Source organism: Artemia sp. Qi Xiang Cuo, chromosome 1, assembly GCF_049724085.1.
Source record: "Artemia sp. Qi Xiang Cuo chromosome 1, ASM4972408v1, whole genome shotgun sequence".
In the NCBI taxonomy this organism is placed as follows: domain Eukaryota; kingdom Metazoa; phylum Arthropoda; class Branchiopoda; order Anostraca; family Artemiidae; genus Artemia; species Artemia sp. Qi Xiang Cuo.
Window position 1 is genome coordinate 18,239,766 of NC_142794.1, and position 17,010 is coordinate 18,256,775.

General features: G+C 34.1%; 1 protein-coding gene across 1 annotated transcript; it reads right to left on the reverse strand.

The window, feature by feature from the left end:
- Window positions 1–933: 933 nt before the first annotated feature.
- On the reverse strand, window positions 934–16,396 carry LOC148956071 (uncharacterized). Its single transcript, XM_089093904.1, has 5 exons — window positions 16,108–16,396; window positions 13,580–13,702; window positions 12,611–12,796; window positions 4,024–4,116; window positions 934–1,431 (listed from the first exon to the last, which is right to left on the reverse strand). The coding sequence occupies exons 1-4, from the start codon at window positions 16,121–16,123 to the stop codon at window positions 4,037–4,039; spliced, it is 405 nt and encodes a 134-aa protein (XP_088950030.1). The 5' UTR covers window positions 16,124–16,396; the 3' UTR covers window positions 934–1,431; window positions 4,024–4,036.
- Between the last annotated feature and the right edge of the window lie 614 nt (window positions 16,397–17,010).

Consider the following 17,010-nt stretch of genomic DNA (forward strand, 5'->3'; position numbering starts at 1 on the left):
AATTAGATTCCTTGGATCTTATTGAATTCCACAGCGTATCTATTACCTATTATTTTAACTATTATGCAAGGGAACTGAAACGCCACAGCCATTTCGTTTCTAACAGATTTCTGCCTCTCTTGATGGATAACGAAGAAGACAAGTAATTCAAGCTGGGATTTGAGAAAGACTGATGAAAACATTAATGTTTGTGGTCAACATTGATCGTGCAGGCGGCACACCGCCGCTGCTATTTTTGGCCCCGCCGCCGCCGGTCTTCCCTTATCGGCGCGCCGTCGGGGTCTAAATGATACTATTTGAAATCAAAAAATTTTCCCCCATTATTTGAAGTATGTGTTACCTTTTTCATGTTTACAGTAAAAATTTGGAACCACCTCTCTCAGAGACTTCTTCTATGTACAGGGTAAGACTGATACTGTTGGAAATGCCCCATAGTAGACAGAAAACCTGTTTTCCGCTATGGCACACACATACTATTAACAAGAGTTTTTGTTTTGCATGGTTTTCCGGTACATAGAGGTATCCTCTATCATGTCTTAGGGTGACAAAATTTTTATCTCTACGTACATAGTTTGACCTCCCTGAGATGAGTTACTTTGGTGATTAATTCACAGAAACAATAAAACTTATGCACTTTCTGGAGTGTGAAGAATATCAATAGTGTGACCAAGAACAACATCAAATCAATTTTATTATGCCAGCAACTTAAATACAATTTTGGGACCAAATTAAGCGGAAAAAAAACTTAATAAGGGGTCAGACTTACGCACGTTCACCCTACTGTATTTAATTCCCCCTTGCAAAATAAATCTTCCTCCAAGACCAAATTGTCGAATTTTTTCATTCTTTTCTATCATTTCCTGCAAATTTATCATGGGTTGAAACCTTTTGAAAATGTTTCCCTGTTTCCCTTAATTTCTCAGCATACCTAAACATATGTGAAATGTCACTTGTGTAAATGTGAACTGATATTTAAAATATTCTTATGATTTGTGTTTATTGCCATTCTATAGATTGTGCAGTCCTTACACAAAAGAAATTCTTGCTTTGGATAGGCCATAATTTTTTCTGCACTTATTTTTCAGGAGGCACTGGTAACCCACAAACTGAACCTCGGAAAACTATTAGAAGAATCAGAGCAAGCCAAGAATAAAAACAATTCAACATGACATTTTGATTCAAATTTATTTTAATAAAGAAACTTCAAAATGGTCTACAATAATAGAAATATAACCAAAATGCAGGATTATCTACTAATTAGTAGGAATAAAATTCTTTGATATTTTCCATAAAGCTAATGTACATCTTGTGTTCAAAACCAGTACCGCAAGGAATCTCGCAGTCTGAAAGGAATCTCGCAAATTCGACTGAAATGCCTCGCTCTTCCAGCATGTCGAAGAACCTGTCACACTGCAGGTATATAGAGTTGAGCTGCAAAAGGCAAAAAATATTGAAATAACTGAAAACATTATGAGGCAATAAGATGAATTTTTATAGCAATTGATGATATAGAAAAATATTCGGGGCGGGTGAAGTCGAAGGTAGGTTCTCATTTTTGCCCCATGTGCGGAGATTGAGATCATGATTCAATTCAATTTTGGGTTTTGTAAGAAATTAAATGGACTGAGGGAGGAAATTTTTCCAGGGTGGTATATTAGAGAGGAATGGGTTAATTTTATACCATATGATAGAAGTTTTATGGGGATTACGGTATTTGGAAACTTGGTGGGTCAGGTAAGGCACATAGGGACCATTTTTTGTAATTTATTTACGTATTAACTTGGGTTCAAGAGTTTCTTTGTTTAAAAATTTTGTGTTGTTTTACTTTTGTATTAACCATAGTCATAAAGGCTTTCAGTGTAATAAGTGTAATATCCTATCATTTAAAGCATTTGCTATTACAGCTACCATATGCAATTACAACAACTTAAATGCATGTATATATTTGTTTCATTAACAACTATTAATTTAAATTTTTAATTCTAAACATCTTTAGATTCAGGACAACTATAGTATGGTACTCAACTTAAAGAAAACTAGAAACAAACATAAAACCATTAAAAAGAACTGGTTGATGGTTCCTTAACTTTATTACTTCAAAGACCCTACAAAGCTAAAACAAATTGCAAGATGGGGGAATGTTTCAGCAATTATTTCAAAACTTGAAAATTAAACCATTCTCTTTGGGAAAGGGCATAAGGTACGCGTTTTTTCTGGATTTAGATGGCACTAGCATAAAAATGTTTGAGAATTAGTATATATGCTATTTGTATAAGGGCATACCCATGGGTAAGGAGGTTTGGCTCAAGTAGTTGAAGACCCCCAACCCTTCTCTCACTTCCTTAGAGTATCCTTCTTACAAAAGTATCATTATTATTAGAAAAAAACGAGTATTTTCCTAATATACCTTTTAAGCTAGCCAAAACTTCACAGTTGACCTAATAAATAGAAATGAGAATCATTACACATTTTGTTCAACTAAGCCATTGGCATAAGTTTTCTTAGTCTGTTGACATTATTTCTTAATTTTCTCATAAAAAAAAAAAAAAAATTTCTGTTGGGTAGCAACTTATGTTTTTCTTGATATGTTTGCCAATTATTGAACTTTTTAACCTTGCATATTTTGTTAAATCTATTCTATCTTGACAAAATAAATACTAAAAATTTCAAATATGCTATTGTAAATGCACATTTTTTGTGATTTTTGTTTCTTACCAGTGAATAAAAAAAAATTACAGGAAAGTAATTGAAAGAACCTTCACTCCCAAAACAAAATTTTCGATAGGGGACACTCAAGTACTTTATCCTCCAAGGATTCCCAAGGCGAAGTATGCAGCAAAAAGATGCGCTTTTTTATGTTTTTGTATCATGCCTTAAAATTTTTAGACCTAAATTACTCAATTTTTCCTGGGAAGATCTCATTTCTTCTTTTCTAAGATTTATTTTGACATTTCTATTTGGATTTGATTGGAAAACATTCTTTATAACACGGAAAATTGTAGTGTACATAAGCATTGTATTTTTTCTGACTAACTGTTGCTCTTGTGTCTAGGGATGACAAATCTCTTTGGGTTGGCAATCTTCAGATGGAGAAAAGATGCCATAGGCTGTTTAAAAGGAGGACCTCTTAAAGACATTTATACAAACCTATGTTCACCTTTTCATAACGTTTCTTGAAATATATTTCAAAAATGGTAAGACAACCTCTACCTAAATGTAAATATACTTCACGGGAAAGCAATGGAGTCGTTTGGGGGGGGGGGGGGGTCAGTTACCCCCCCCCCCCTCCCCAATAACTTGGCGAAAAAAAATACTATATAGTCCATGTCCCACGACTCTCCGGATGGAGACCCCTCTTGCCTCCCCTTCCCAATAAAAATGCTGGAGCTACGCCTCAGCGGGAAAGCAACATTATTACATCGTAAATGGAAAACCAACGACGTCTTGATTTTGCATGTCTATCCATAAAAAAGGAAAATAACGTAAGGCTGTTTGCTGACTCGCTGTCGCCTGCTATTATTTTTTTGTGACACACAGCTTGGAATAAGCTTACAATAGCCCCCTTATCTCAAACAGTCTCAAATTCACAGATCTATTATCTTAAATAAAATTTAAGACAATAAATAAATTAAGAGTCTCGAACCCACGACCTGAAATATGATCTATTATCTTCAATAAAATTCTGTCGCCTGCTATTAAGTCTCAAATCCACAACTTGAAATTTGGTCTATTATCTTGAATAAATTCCAAAAATACTAGTAGCTTTTTATTTAATTGGGTTTACAGACTCAAGAGGTTTCCTTGCTTACAATACTAAATTAATTTCTAAAAATATGTCTGAAAATAATTTATGAGACCTAGACTGCCTGTAGGACAGTATAAGCTTCCTTATGCATATTTTTCTGAAAGCTCAACCTCTTTTCCTCAAAACCTCACCGAAACTAATAAAGTGTAACTCGTGGTCTTCTACTAATTTTCCTAAATTATTTCCCTTCAGGACGGAAGAAAAAACAAAAGAATTACCCCATCAAGAATATCACGACAAGCTACAGCATTTTTTGAATCTTTCCATTCTCCTATCGTAAAATGCAACTTCAGGAATCACAAAGGAACCACCTAAAAAGATAAAATAGAAACTGATGATAAAAATATCGATAATGTTAATCATGAAGCATATGGGTAAGGAAAGGGTTAATAGGGGAAAAATCCTTCTCCTTGGACGACTACCTTGTATTAAAAAATAAACCCAAGAATCAGACTAAACTAGACATCTTAGTAATTTTCAAAGCATACATAGCTCCACACAGGGATGGGACTTCTCCCAGGAAATGTCAAAATAGTGGACAAGTCGCACACCTTTGATTAGCCAGGTCCAGAAATATTTTTAGAAACAAATAGCCAGATTATTTTATTATTTTTTTTTTATGTTTATCGAAGTGACATCTTTCAAACAATCTAGTTCCCCACCTCCAATGTTTTCAGTTATGAATATAAATAAGAAGAAGTCAACATTCTAATGAACATCAACCAATCCAAACTAAAAACAAGACGTTTAAACAGAGGGAATAAAGCATTTATTTTGCTCAATGTATTAAAAAAAACATCTTAGGTGTCATAAGATGTATTGGACTATACTTTGTTGCTAATTATTCGTCTTTTTATCCAGATGTCTCAGATCATAACATTTTTCATATACTATAGATCGTAACTAAAAAGCCCAATCGGCATTTTATGTTATGATCTACAATCTATATAAAAAAACATTTCAAGGGTTTTTTAAAATATAGAGGACTTGATTCAAAAGTACACTAATGACAGATCAGACTTGGTTCCTTTTATCTATAAAATAAAAATTGTCTTTGTCCCCTAAAGAAATGCATTCCAAATATTAAGGGTTATGATTCACTATTACCAGGGACATGTTCAGAAGCTTGTTTGTTTTAGGGGGAAGGCTTAAACCTAACATACGTTCTGGTGGTTGAGGGGAAATTTCTCTTACTTTTGTATAGCTTTCACAGTTCTAATAAATTTGTAGATCAGAACAGTTATAGATCTAGCAACAATTACACAAATATTTTTTGTAGTGTCATCAGTTTTTTAACATTTCTCTTGTAAAAAAACGCAATTATCAAAATTCCAAAGTATTCATGGTGAATCAAGGACTTTTGTTGCAGCACTGACAGGTCTCTAGAGAGAGGAGCTTCGGCACCCCTGAGCCACCTCTCTCTTGGATACAACCCTGGCTATAAATGCGTTTTTTCTTTCTGTGGACAACATCAAATCGTCAAAGAAATCCAGAAATTGGGCCAATTTGTTTTTTATCCCTGATCGATTTGAAACTTAAAAGCGTAAATCCTTGGGCCGGAAAGAACTTTTTATAAAAGAAAAATTCGCCTCCAGCTCCACCTCCCAAAAAAAGGAAGCGGAAAAAAGGATCAAAGACAATATTTTTCTGAGTGGCTCAAAATTTATATCTTTGAATCCTTGGTCTATGGAGACCCCAACGCAGAAGGAAAAATAGAAAATAAAATTGGTTCCCCCAGAAACAACAGGCTTGACAAAGTGTCAAAATAACTTTTTTACCCGACTCTTTCATGGGAGGGTGGTCCTAGAAACTTTGAAAGGGTCCCATTTGATTGGAAAAACAGCTTATCTGCATAATCTCAGGAGCATATTGGACGATTGAGCGGGATTTTCATGGAATGTTGAAGGACCAAGTAGACCTCAAATTCTGACTTGAGGGTTGGGGTAGAGGTAAATCGAAACAAACTATGCAACCAGACTATCAAAATGGCATATTAGTAACATCTCGGAACGAAAGGTAGAAATGGAGCTGAAACTTTCAGAATTCTGGGGGTAGGGAGGAAGCGAAGCTTCATGTTTCATGTTTAGATGGGGAAGATGTGGTGGCAAAAAATATGTATGTTTACGCCTAAAAGTTTTAGAACTTTTAGCCCAAGTGGAACTCTGAATCTATTCTAGGTGAATTAGGGAGGTAAATCGAAAGATAGATTCGTCCAGGCTATTGAAATAGTCTTTCTTCAATACAATTAATAGCGGATTTTTTCAGGAACGGCTTCAGGGATCGAGTTAAAAACTTCAAGGCAGTATCTGGGGAAGGCAAGGGGGTTCAAAATATTATGTAGGAGAAAAGGATAAGGGTGCAAAAACATTTCTATCTCGTATTATATACGTTATCTTTTGAGTCAAAGGAAGCCTATGTCATGCGATAATGGACCCAAAACTTTTTTTTTCCGATCATGTGAGATTTGTAATACTTTTCTTTAGACCAGTTACTTGACTTAAAATGTTTTGATCATTCCAGACCAAAAGACTAAAACTTGGGAAGCAAAAAAAGGAGCCTTATATTTCTTTTTTCAATTAATCTTAATATGTTCAAGTTTCATGCCAAGATAGAACACTATACAGAAAAGCCACTTGAAACTAATTTTAGCATCAGCGGCTTGCAACCTTCCCCCCTGGAATTTTTTGATCTCTGATAGTCTTGTAACTTACAGGGCGGATAGTCCTGAATGAAAAAAAAAAAAAAATGAAGACTGGTTGTATCTATGAAACTGGACACCAGATATGACATCTGAAACTGGGGAAACAATTTTTTCCCCTCAGATTTGCTTAGACTTTCAGAGCACACTAGATGAAGACAAGGGGACCACAAAGGCAAAAAAAAACATTGCCGAAGGACAATGCAGACGAAAGCTATATGAAATTTTTGCTAAATATAGGCCCGAATTTGTTTCCCAAAATAGGCCCAAATTTGTTTTGTCTCCATTTGGCTGGTAGATAAAACTGAGAATTTACACTGGGTCATTTGAACCTAGGAGGAAAAAAGATTTTGAAAAAAGTGGGTTGTATTGGCTCGCAAAACTCTCAAATTAGCCAAATACTGTATTTCTCTGATCGGCGGTAAACTTTCATGGTAAGTAGGCTCGACCAAGGGGCCTTTTCCTTTTGGAAGAAAAATGTAGTTATATTATTATTAGCGCGTAAAATTGAAACTTTTTATGCTGATCGGCCTTAAAATTGCAGGCTTTGAAGACAACTCAATTATAATTTCACGACCAAAGAGAGATAAATTAAAACAAAAAGTTGAATTCTTTGAAAAAAACTTGAAAAAAGGAATTCTTTTTAGTAAATGACTTTGAAATGCATAGATTTAAACAAACAGACAGTTACAAAATAAAATTTAATAAAAATATCCTTTTGATAAAATGGTGGATTAAGATACATTGTATTCAAGAGTGTCTACAGGATGGGGGTTCAGGATGGCCTCAGTCCCATAGAAGACCAAATACTTCGCAATTTTAAGAGTCGTATAGATAAGAATACCCCATGTACCCAAAACTTTATTAGTAAAACTATTATTAAAAATTTAGAAAACAAAATCACTGATGATGAAAACTTAGACCAAACATTCAAGTATTGTACAATACTTAAATTATAATCCAAAATTTTGATTCTTAAGCAGAAACACTGAAATAACTTTAGAAATATTTTTAATATATGGATAAAACAGGACCATGGAAACAATAAAAATAATAGAGTAATTATTAGTTTATTAGTTAATTAGTTTATTTATTAGTTAATTATTAGTTAATTAGTTTATTAAAATGAAAATTCGAGTAGCCAATACAAAGTTAAAAAAAAAGAACTCAAACGCATCCAACAATTCGACTACATCAATTAAAAACGAACTACATCAATTAAAAAAAAGTTCTGAAAAAAAAAATTTTGAAAAAAAGTAGTCAAATTAAGACACAAGACGAGCAATTATAAGGTCCATAGCGTTTCAAACATAAAACGAACAGAAATTACCATTAATGAGTAACTGAATCCCAAAACGAAAACAGATTAAAATCAATAATCAGATCAAACAAAGATACTAATACTACAACAGATGAATAAATACATCCTTAAACAAAAAGAAATTAAAATGAATAATCAAGTCAAACTTTAAACAAACAGAAATTATCGTAAACAGGAGTAGGGCTACTGCTCCCTGACCTTCTAAAGGCTACAGCATTTGCACATTAATGAAAACAAAATGTATTTTAAACATTTTCTCTTTTATATTTAGAATTTGAAAAATAAAATTGCTGAGGCTTCCAGGGATTAAAATGGTCAGTCTACTTGCAATAGATCTTTCCAGACACCTTGATTATTACTGTGATTTTTTTTTAATATTTTGAAAAATAAAAATCACATTTTTTTTACATTCCTGCAATTTAAAGAATTTGAGAAGAGAGTAAAGTAGCACCACTCTTACTTTTGAGCCTAAACTAGTCTCTTCTTCTTCTTTTTTTTTTTGACGTTATGGACCTCTTTACTTTGTGAAAAAGAGAAAAAATGATTAAGTGGTCCTGTTTAGAGTAATGTCTGTTCGTTTTAAGTTTGACTTGATTTTTCACTTTAATTTCCATTCGTCTTACGATTTATTTATTCATCTATAATAGTATGTGCTACCTTTTATGTTTGATGTGATCATTTGTTCTAGTTTCTACTTGTTTTTAATTTATTCGTTGGTAGTAATTTCTGCTCGTTTTAAGTTTCAATTTTTATGGGACTTTATTTCTGCTTGTGTTTGTGTTCCAAAAGATAAGATTTATTGCAAAAAGCCTGCGGGCCATAGCAACACAGAATACAGTCAACAAATAAAGCTTAGGAACAAAATACAACATTGGATAGTATAAATCCAATCCTAAAAGAAAAAAACAACAAAGACAAAAAAGAAACACACCAAGTTTCGACATTTTAACTGACAAACACCAATCATAATAAAATTCAATTCCTACTAACCGTAATAAGCTACCCCCTCAAACATGATTCCCTATGTTTAATCCCTAAACGAAGAAGCTTACACAACTGTTTATTACCACATGCGTTCTTATCAGCCAACGACGAACAGAAATTATTCTGTATAAAACTTAAAACGAACAGAAATTATTCCGTATATGAAAGGGGCTGTCCTTTCCTCAACGCCTCGCTCTTTACGCTAAAGTTTTTTTTTGTTTAAAAAAATAAGAGTTGTGGGAAAAACAAACTTTTGCGTAAAGAGCGAGGCGTTGAGGAGGGGACAGACCCCTTCATATACGGACTAATTTCTGTTCGTTTTAAGTTTTAACGTCGTTCCTTACTTTCGGTTAAAAAAAACTTGTTTTTTTTATTTAATTTTTGAACGTTTTTAATTAATGCAGGTTTTGATTTTGGCTCACCGTATATGAATAATTAAAACAAAATTTGAATATGAATTTTACTTTTATTTGGTTAAATGGCTTTCTCGAAACTTGTTTAATTTTATTTACGGACGTTTTTATTAGTAATAAATATAAGTAACTTACGAATTAACTTGCGTAACGAACTTCTATATTCAAAATTTTTTTAATAAGTATATTAGAGGGTTCGCCCCCTAGTCAATACCTTGTTCTTTAAGCTAAAGTTATAATTTTGTTCTAATTCTTTAAAAATTAACCCTCAATTACAAAGGCCGTTAAATAGAAGAAATAGATCTTATGAAAGTAATAAACACCCTTTGCCTTTAAGAGTAAGGCATTGCCCAGGGGGTGAACCCAACCATATATGTAATATTTTCTGTTCATTTTAAGTTTTGATGTTACTCCTTACTTTCAGTTGAAAAACTTGTTATTTATTTAATTTCTGATCGTTTTTTTAAATAATGCTGGGAAATCCGGCACCCCTTCATAGTAATGTCCCTTCCCCCATGAAAACTTCCTTCGTGGAAAGATCTTACCACATAACCCCCGACCCACCCACCCCCACTACCAGAAACCCCCCCCCTGAAAACGTCTGTATACTTCCCATTAACCAATACTATATTTTAACATTGGGTAAGTTCATAACTTTCAGCCCTCCCCCCGGGGACTTCGGGGGATTAAGTCATCCTAAAAAACAAAGTTATCATATTTTTGACCCTGCTGAACAAAATGGCTATATTAAAATTTTGATTGGGTGACTTTGGGAGAAAAAATGAGCGTGGGAGGGGCCTAATTGCCCTCCATTTTTTTAGTCACTTAAAAAGAGCACTACTACTACTACTACTAACAACTCACTGTAGTACAAAGCCGCCTGAGGCCAACACAGCTACGCAAGCTCCTCCTCCACCCCAATCTATTCAAAGCCTCCCTTTTTACACCCGCCCAGGAAGTTCCCATTTCCTTTAAATCTTTCTTTATGACGTTCTCCCATTCCAGACGGGGACGACTTGCTTTCCGTTTAGCCCTAGATGGTTGCCCGAAAGAAAGATCTTCGGCAATCTTTCATCCTTTATCAACACAACGTGCCCTAACCACCTCAACCTTTCTTTCATTACAGCCCGATAGAGCGATATTGAACCACATTTTTCGTATAGCCTATTGTTTGAAATACGGTCAGTCAGACAGGTACCCAGAACAATCCTTAAGCAATTTCTCTGGAAAACATATAGCAAATCTTCATCCGCTCTTGGGAGAGTCCACGCTTCAGAGCCATATTTGAGCACTGTCATCACTGTGGCACCTAATATTCTAATCTTGGTTTGCAGACTTATCTTCCTATTCATCCAAACTTTTTTTAACTGTGAAAAAACATCCTGAGCCCTGGCTATTCTTCTTTTAACATCTTCACTGCTCCCACCATCTTTACTAATAATACTACCAAGGTAAGTGAAGCTGTCCACCTGATCAATCTTTTCATTTCCCAACGTCACCTTTTCATCTTCACTTATTCCTAGCCTTAGTGACTTAGTTTTCCTAACATTAATTTTCAAACCAATTCTAGCACCCTGAACTCGCAAAACCTCTAAAACTTCATTCATTTTGCTCACTACTTTCATCTAGGATGCTTAAATCATCAGCATATTCCAAGTCCAGGAGATTTTTTCCTCCCCATTTGATTCCGTGGTCTCCCATTGCCTTTCCTGTGCTCAAAAAAAAAAACTGCGGTCACACTGTGAAATTTATAAAAAGGCACAAGTCACGGTTTCGGGAGTAATTTTCTTTTCATTGATTCATTAATTTGGGACAATTGCAACCTACGTCGTGACTCGGCGTAAAGAGCACTAGAACTTTTAATTTTCGTTCCAATCAGCCCTCCCACGATATTCTAGGACCACTGGGTCGATACGATCACCCCTGGGGAAAAAAAAAACCAAAAAAAACGAATAAACACGCTGGCAAAAAATGTAAAATTTCACATTTTTGTAGATAGGAGCTTGAAACCCCTATAGTAGGGTTCTCTAATACGTTGAATATGATGGTGTGATTTTTATTAAGATTTTATAACTTTTAGGTGGTCTTTCCCCCTTTTTTCGAAAATCAGCCAAATTTTCTCAGGCGCGTAACTTTTGATGGGTTGAACTAAACTTGAGAAAACTTAAATATTTGAAATCAGCATTAAAATCTGATTCTTTTGATGTATCTATTTCCATTGGTTTCAAGATTACGCTGTCTAGAGTTTCGGTTACCATTGAGCCGGGTCGCTCCTTACTTACAGTTCGTTACCACGAACTGTTTGATTCCTGAAGGGGATAACTCAAATAAGTGCTATTTTTTGTTAATGGTATTCAGAGGAACGACACGTGTAATCTTGAGGTAAGGGCTTCAAATAGCAAACTTTAAACAAAGGCAGCTCAGACAGATTTTAGTAGAAATATTAACATATTATACTGCTAAAATCAAGACTGTACCAAGATTTTTATCTGCATACCTTGCCAACTACACCCCCCCGCTCCCTCCCTCTCACTTCGAATCACATCTCTGTCAATTCTGGGTCATCTAGAGATCATTTGTGGAATAGTCTCAAATCATCAAACAACCATCATAAATAAAAAAAACACACACAGTAATTATCTACTTTACACCTGGTGTATGATTTCAGCAAACGATGGCATCTCAGTATTTCTGATATGACTAATAACGATAGTAGGGCTAAAAAAAAGTCTTCCCAAAACAGATCATGATATGCAATTTCCTCGTTCGTTTACATGGAAGGATCCTTTTGTCTATAGAACCGAATGACCCAAATGTGGTTTAATTTTAACCAAAATTAACATTAAATAGTTATTGAACTGACTAATTAGATGCATGAGGGCTGAAACTACAATATAACATCCTAAAGCAAAACCAACATAATTTACATGTTTTATAAAACTTCCAATTTCTACTTCAGTTTGTATTGACGGATTCTTTAGTCTTTATAATTAGAGAACCTCGAACAAAGTATATAATGAAAAAACTAGCGAGATCAAGCCCAAAGAAAAGCACACACGAATGGAGTATGCTTCCTCCAAAAAAGCTCTTGACTTTTGACGATTATCCCTTTCTTTTATTCATCTATTATTTTGCAGGAGCCAGAGCCCTTCCCAAGATGCTGTCTGGGGCACCTGATCCCCGTCCTCAAAAGAAACATTTGACACTATTATTCGAATTTATAAATCTGTTTTGGTACAGACTATAGGAATAGCCAAGGCTTATTGAAATGAAAGAATTTGGCTCTACCTGGGAAAATAGGAAACTGATGACTATGCATATGACAGTATACAAGAGTTAAAATTAATATTCCAAGCTCATGTATTTTATCTATTGTTCTCAACACTCACCGTCGTCCGCATTAAATTGACCATAATTACAAGTGATGCCAATAGTTATCCCATCTTTAATTATATCTACTTTAAACTCAAATTTGGATTTCGTTTCACCACCTTCTGGTTGCTCAGCATTAGGATTCAATTCTTCTGGTGCTTCAGAATCAACAGTATGCTTAACTGTGTAAGCTAATTTTGATTCTAAAATTAGATTGAATGAACAATGTATGTTTTATCTTGCAATATAACATCAGCTGGCAATCCTGTTGGGTAAGAGCATAAGTCAAAGCGAGTGTAACAGTGTAAGCTAGTGAGGCCAACAAACAACTAAACAGCATTATTCCCCAACAACTTATATATTCTCCATGTAATTAACATATCTTTGGTAATTATTTTCTGATGTTGTGCTCATCCCTTATCTGAAATAAATTGCTGCATCCATGCCTTCATCTCTTCCCAGTCTTTTTTTCAATAATTATATTTTCAAGCTGTATCACTAAGAATTTACATTTTTTCCTTTTATCCGTTTAATACATGTTTGCAACTAAAATATTGCTATCATTTTAATGAGTTGATTAAGTTGTCATCATTTTAATCATTTGATTGTCATCAATTGATCATTTTATTGTCATTTGATTTAATCATTTGATTGTCATCAATTGATTGAGTTGTCATCATTTAATGAGTTGATTAAGCTATTTGCTATCAGATTTGAATTCTGCAGTGAAAAATTAGGTGATTTATACAAAACCAGGTCCCTAAGAAAGAGGTATATGCAGCGTACCCACCCCTTCAAGAAATCGTTTTGTTTATAAGAAAAAATAATAAATAAGATTTTTGGGCAAAAACTTGCCACAAAATCTATATCACAGATAAAGCAACAAAAAGTGACCTGAGATGAAAGTAAGTAATTAAAAAAAATTTAAACAATACATACACCAATTACCAAATTAATGTGCTTACTACATAGAAAAATGATCTTACTGTTCATCCTTGATTTTTTTCTGAGAACGACTTCACCGCCTTGATAGTTCACATCAAAACCTTCAAAAGTAGTTACTCGGGAGAATCTTTCCGTGGAATGTTTCTTTGGGGTAAGTGACATCTCTATGAAGGGGGCGCCGGATTTCCAAGCATTATTTAAAAAACGATAAGAAATTAAATTAAAAAAAAAAACAAGTTTTTTCAACTGAAAGGAAGAAGCAACATTAAAACTTTAAACGAACAGAAATTATTACGCATATAAGGGGGTTCTCCCCCACCTCAATACCTCGCTCTTTACGCTACAGTTTTTTTTAATGCTTTCAAAAGAGCTATCTATTCTAATTAAACGGCCTTTGTTATTCAGAGGTTGGTGAATTAAATTTTTTTAAACTTTTAACGTAAAGAGCGTGGTATTGACTAAGGGGAGAACCCCCTCATCAGTGTTACCAACACCTCAAAACAAAATGTACCACAAATTGCATGAAAAATGTACCAAAGACAAAAAATTGTACCATATCCAAAATTTTTTTTCCGCCTGTTACGCTTCGCGTATACTGTTATACTGTTAAAGTTTCGACTAGAAACCTTAGAGATAATTTTGATAATTGAAAAATTTTTGAATATCTTCAATAGTGGGATCCAGTTAACGCCGGTCTCTCTAAATTGAGGATTCGATTAGTATATCTAGGCAGCGATGCCAAACGTGGTACAATTGTACCATTTTGGTACATTTCACCTCTACTGGTACAATTTACTACAATCCCATAAAATATGGTACATTTTACAAAATTATGGTACAATGTGGTACAATTCAGTATTTTTGTACCTATGTCTTTATTCTTTGATCTACAAATATTTTATTTCACTCTGATCTGTTCGGCATAGTCAAGAATAAGGGACAGACAAGCAGTAACCTATTTTCTTTTTTTTGTAAACAGACAATTCACTTCCGGTATCGAAAGGTCGACAAAAAAATCTTTCTGTGTATCAACATCAAGTCTTACCGATTGAAAATGAAGCTATAATGAGACTTGGATTCGTGATGGTTGGGTATCTAGTGGAATAAAAACAAAAGCCAACCACCCAAGGTGAATCTACTCACTTTGAAAATTTCTATTAAGGAAAAAGAAGCCTGCTGAGAGAAATTAAAAGTAAGAATAAATTTAAAATAAGGCGATCTAACTGAACTACATATATATATATATATATATATATATATATATATATATATATATATATATATATATATATATATATATATAAAAAAAAAAAAAAAATATATATATATATATATATATATATATATATATATATATATATATATATATATATATATATATATATATATATATATATATATATATATATATATATATATAATATATATAAAAAATGCCAGTGAAACAGTTTCATTCGTGTTGGTATGACCAACTGATTGCAGGGTACAGGACTTAAAAAATCTTAACAAATGAGGCTGCAAACGCGAGGGGTTTGTGGGGCGGCCGCTCCCCAACTGTACCTCCTAATCCCTGTACGTTTTAAGGTTCGAACTTGTGACTCAGCCTCTTTAACTCTATAGAAAACGTAGTTTTTTTCAAATAATTTGAGGAAAGACTTATATTGTGTAGTCCTAGATTGCGTAGAAAACTTTGGCGAAAATTGGGTTTCGAATAAATATAAATAAAAAAGACACACAGGGTACTGCTATTGGGGCTGGCACCCTCCGAAAGAAACACCATAAAATTTTGAAAAAAAGCTTTAAGAAATTCGAAATTACTTATTTATATCATTCCAAAATGCTTTTCACTTTACCCCCATCCCTCTAATAGTCAAATATGCAATCCAGATCATACGTTCTCCGTCACTATTCTGTCACTTAATCTCGTCGACGTTGCTTTTTTGTCGTCAAACGCGTTTAAAGAGTCACAAATAGACAATTTACGCTTTAAATTTTTTGGGGCTATTTATTTGATAATTAGATAGAGGGGATGGTAAAGCAAAGTTAAACACTTTTAGGAATGATACAACTAAGTATTCTATAGCTTTTTAAAGTTTTCTTTGTAGAATTGGGAGTGTTTACTTTTGAGTAGGGTAGCCATTGCACCTGTACCAGAAATTACCAGCAAATAATACAGGGCTATTATCAACATGCATTGCATTTTGGCTAAGCCCTTTTTTGAGACGGTGACTGAAGAATTCAAACACTTACTATCTTTCATGGACTAGGGAATCCCCTCGTATATGTTTGCGTGCCTGTTTCTAATATGTGCCTGTCTATACTATATAAATACCCGTTAAATATCAATAAAAATTAAGCAACAAATGATCAACTCCTTCGAAACTGATGATTTTTGAAATTGCGACGGGGTCCTTCCTCTAACTATACCACTGACTCTTCTCTTGGGTTATTAATATAAACATAAATGCACCTCACAATTTCCCTATCAATTGAATATGACCCCCCCCCCCCACATAGGCTGCCCTTGCAGTGTATTAACATTAGGAAAACTTAATGTAAATTTTTGTACCTGTTGGAGACTGCATTTGATTTTCCTTTCTGGTATAATCCCTTGAAATAATAAAACTGCACTAACAGCCAGAAAACTAAGCAGCTACACTTTTTTCCTTTCACAATGTTTTGAATGGATTATTTCTGTACCGGGTACCTTATTGACCAAGTATTCCCTGTTGATTCAAAACGCAGAGGGATTAATGAAAATGTCCAACATACAGCAATTTATGCATTATGCAATTGAAATTCATATGGAAACTAGGTATTCTAAATTACCTAATCAATAAATACTCAAAAGATGCTGGTAAAAAATATTTGGTGGCCAGCGTTTACCCCCCCCCCCCCCGTGGAAAATACCCACCGCAAAAATTACCCCTCCCCCGGAAAATACCCCTCCGCAGAAAATAACACCCCTGGAAAATACCCCTTGTAGAAAATATCCCCCAGTGAAAATCCCCCCTGGTAAATATCCCCCCCCGTGGGACATAAGGTTTCCAAATTTGAGAATTTTATTTGTGTTTTTTTTGTAGGGGGAAGGAATTAAGGTACTTGTGTATTATGCGCCACTCACTTGAGTTTAAGCTGTATAAATTTAGAGAACTCGCCAGATTTTTTGTTAGTTTCTGCGTTACTTTAGAAATATACTTGGGCTATAGATTTGCATATTAGGGGGGGGGATAAAGTATAGCCGGTCTGCATGCAAAATGTGTTTGGTACGATTATTCTGCATATTAGATAGATAGGTAGAGAAGTGTATTTTAAAGCCAAATATACGGCCATGAACACAGTAAAATAACAAAAATGAAAGGCACAAATAACATAAACTTTTATCGGCGATCATCATAAAACACTTAAATGAAACACTACATTAACCTAATAATAGTACTTAATACTTGGATAAACGTTAATTGAAAAAAAA

Excerpts from the sequence above, each read along its gene's own strand:
- LOC148956071 (XM_089093904.1), bottom strand. Across the intron at positions 12,797-13,579 it reads AAAAAAATCAAGGATGAACA|AATCAAAATTAGCTTACACA; the intron begins GTAAGATCATTT and ends ATCTAATTTTAG. Across the intron at positions 4,117-12,610 it reads TCAATTTAATGCGGACGACG|GTGGTTCCTTTGTGATTCCT; the intron begins GTGAGTGTTGAG and ends TTATCTTTTTAG.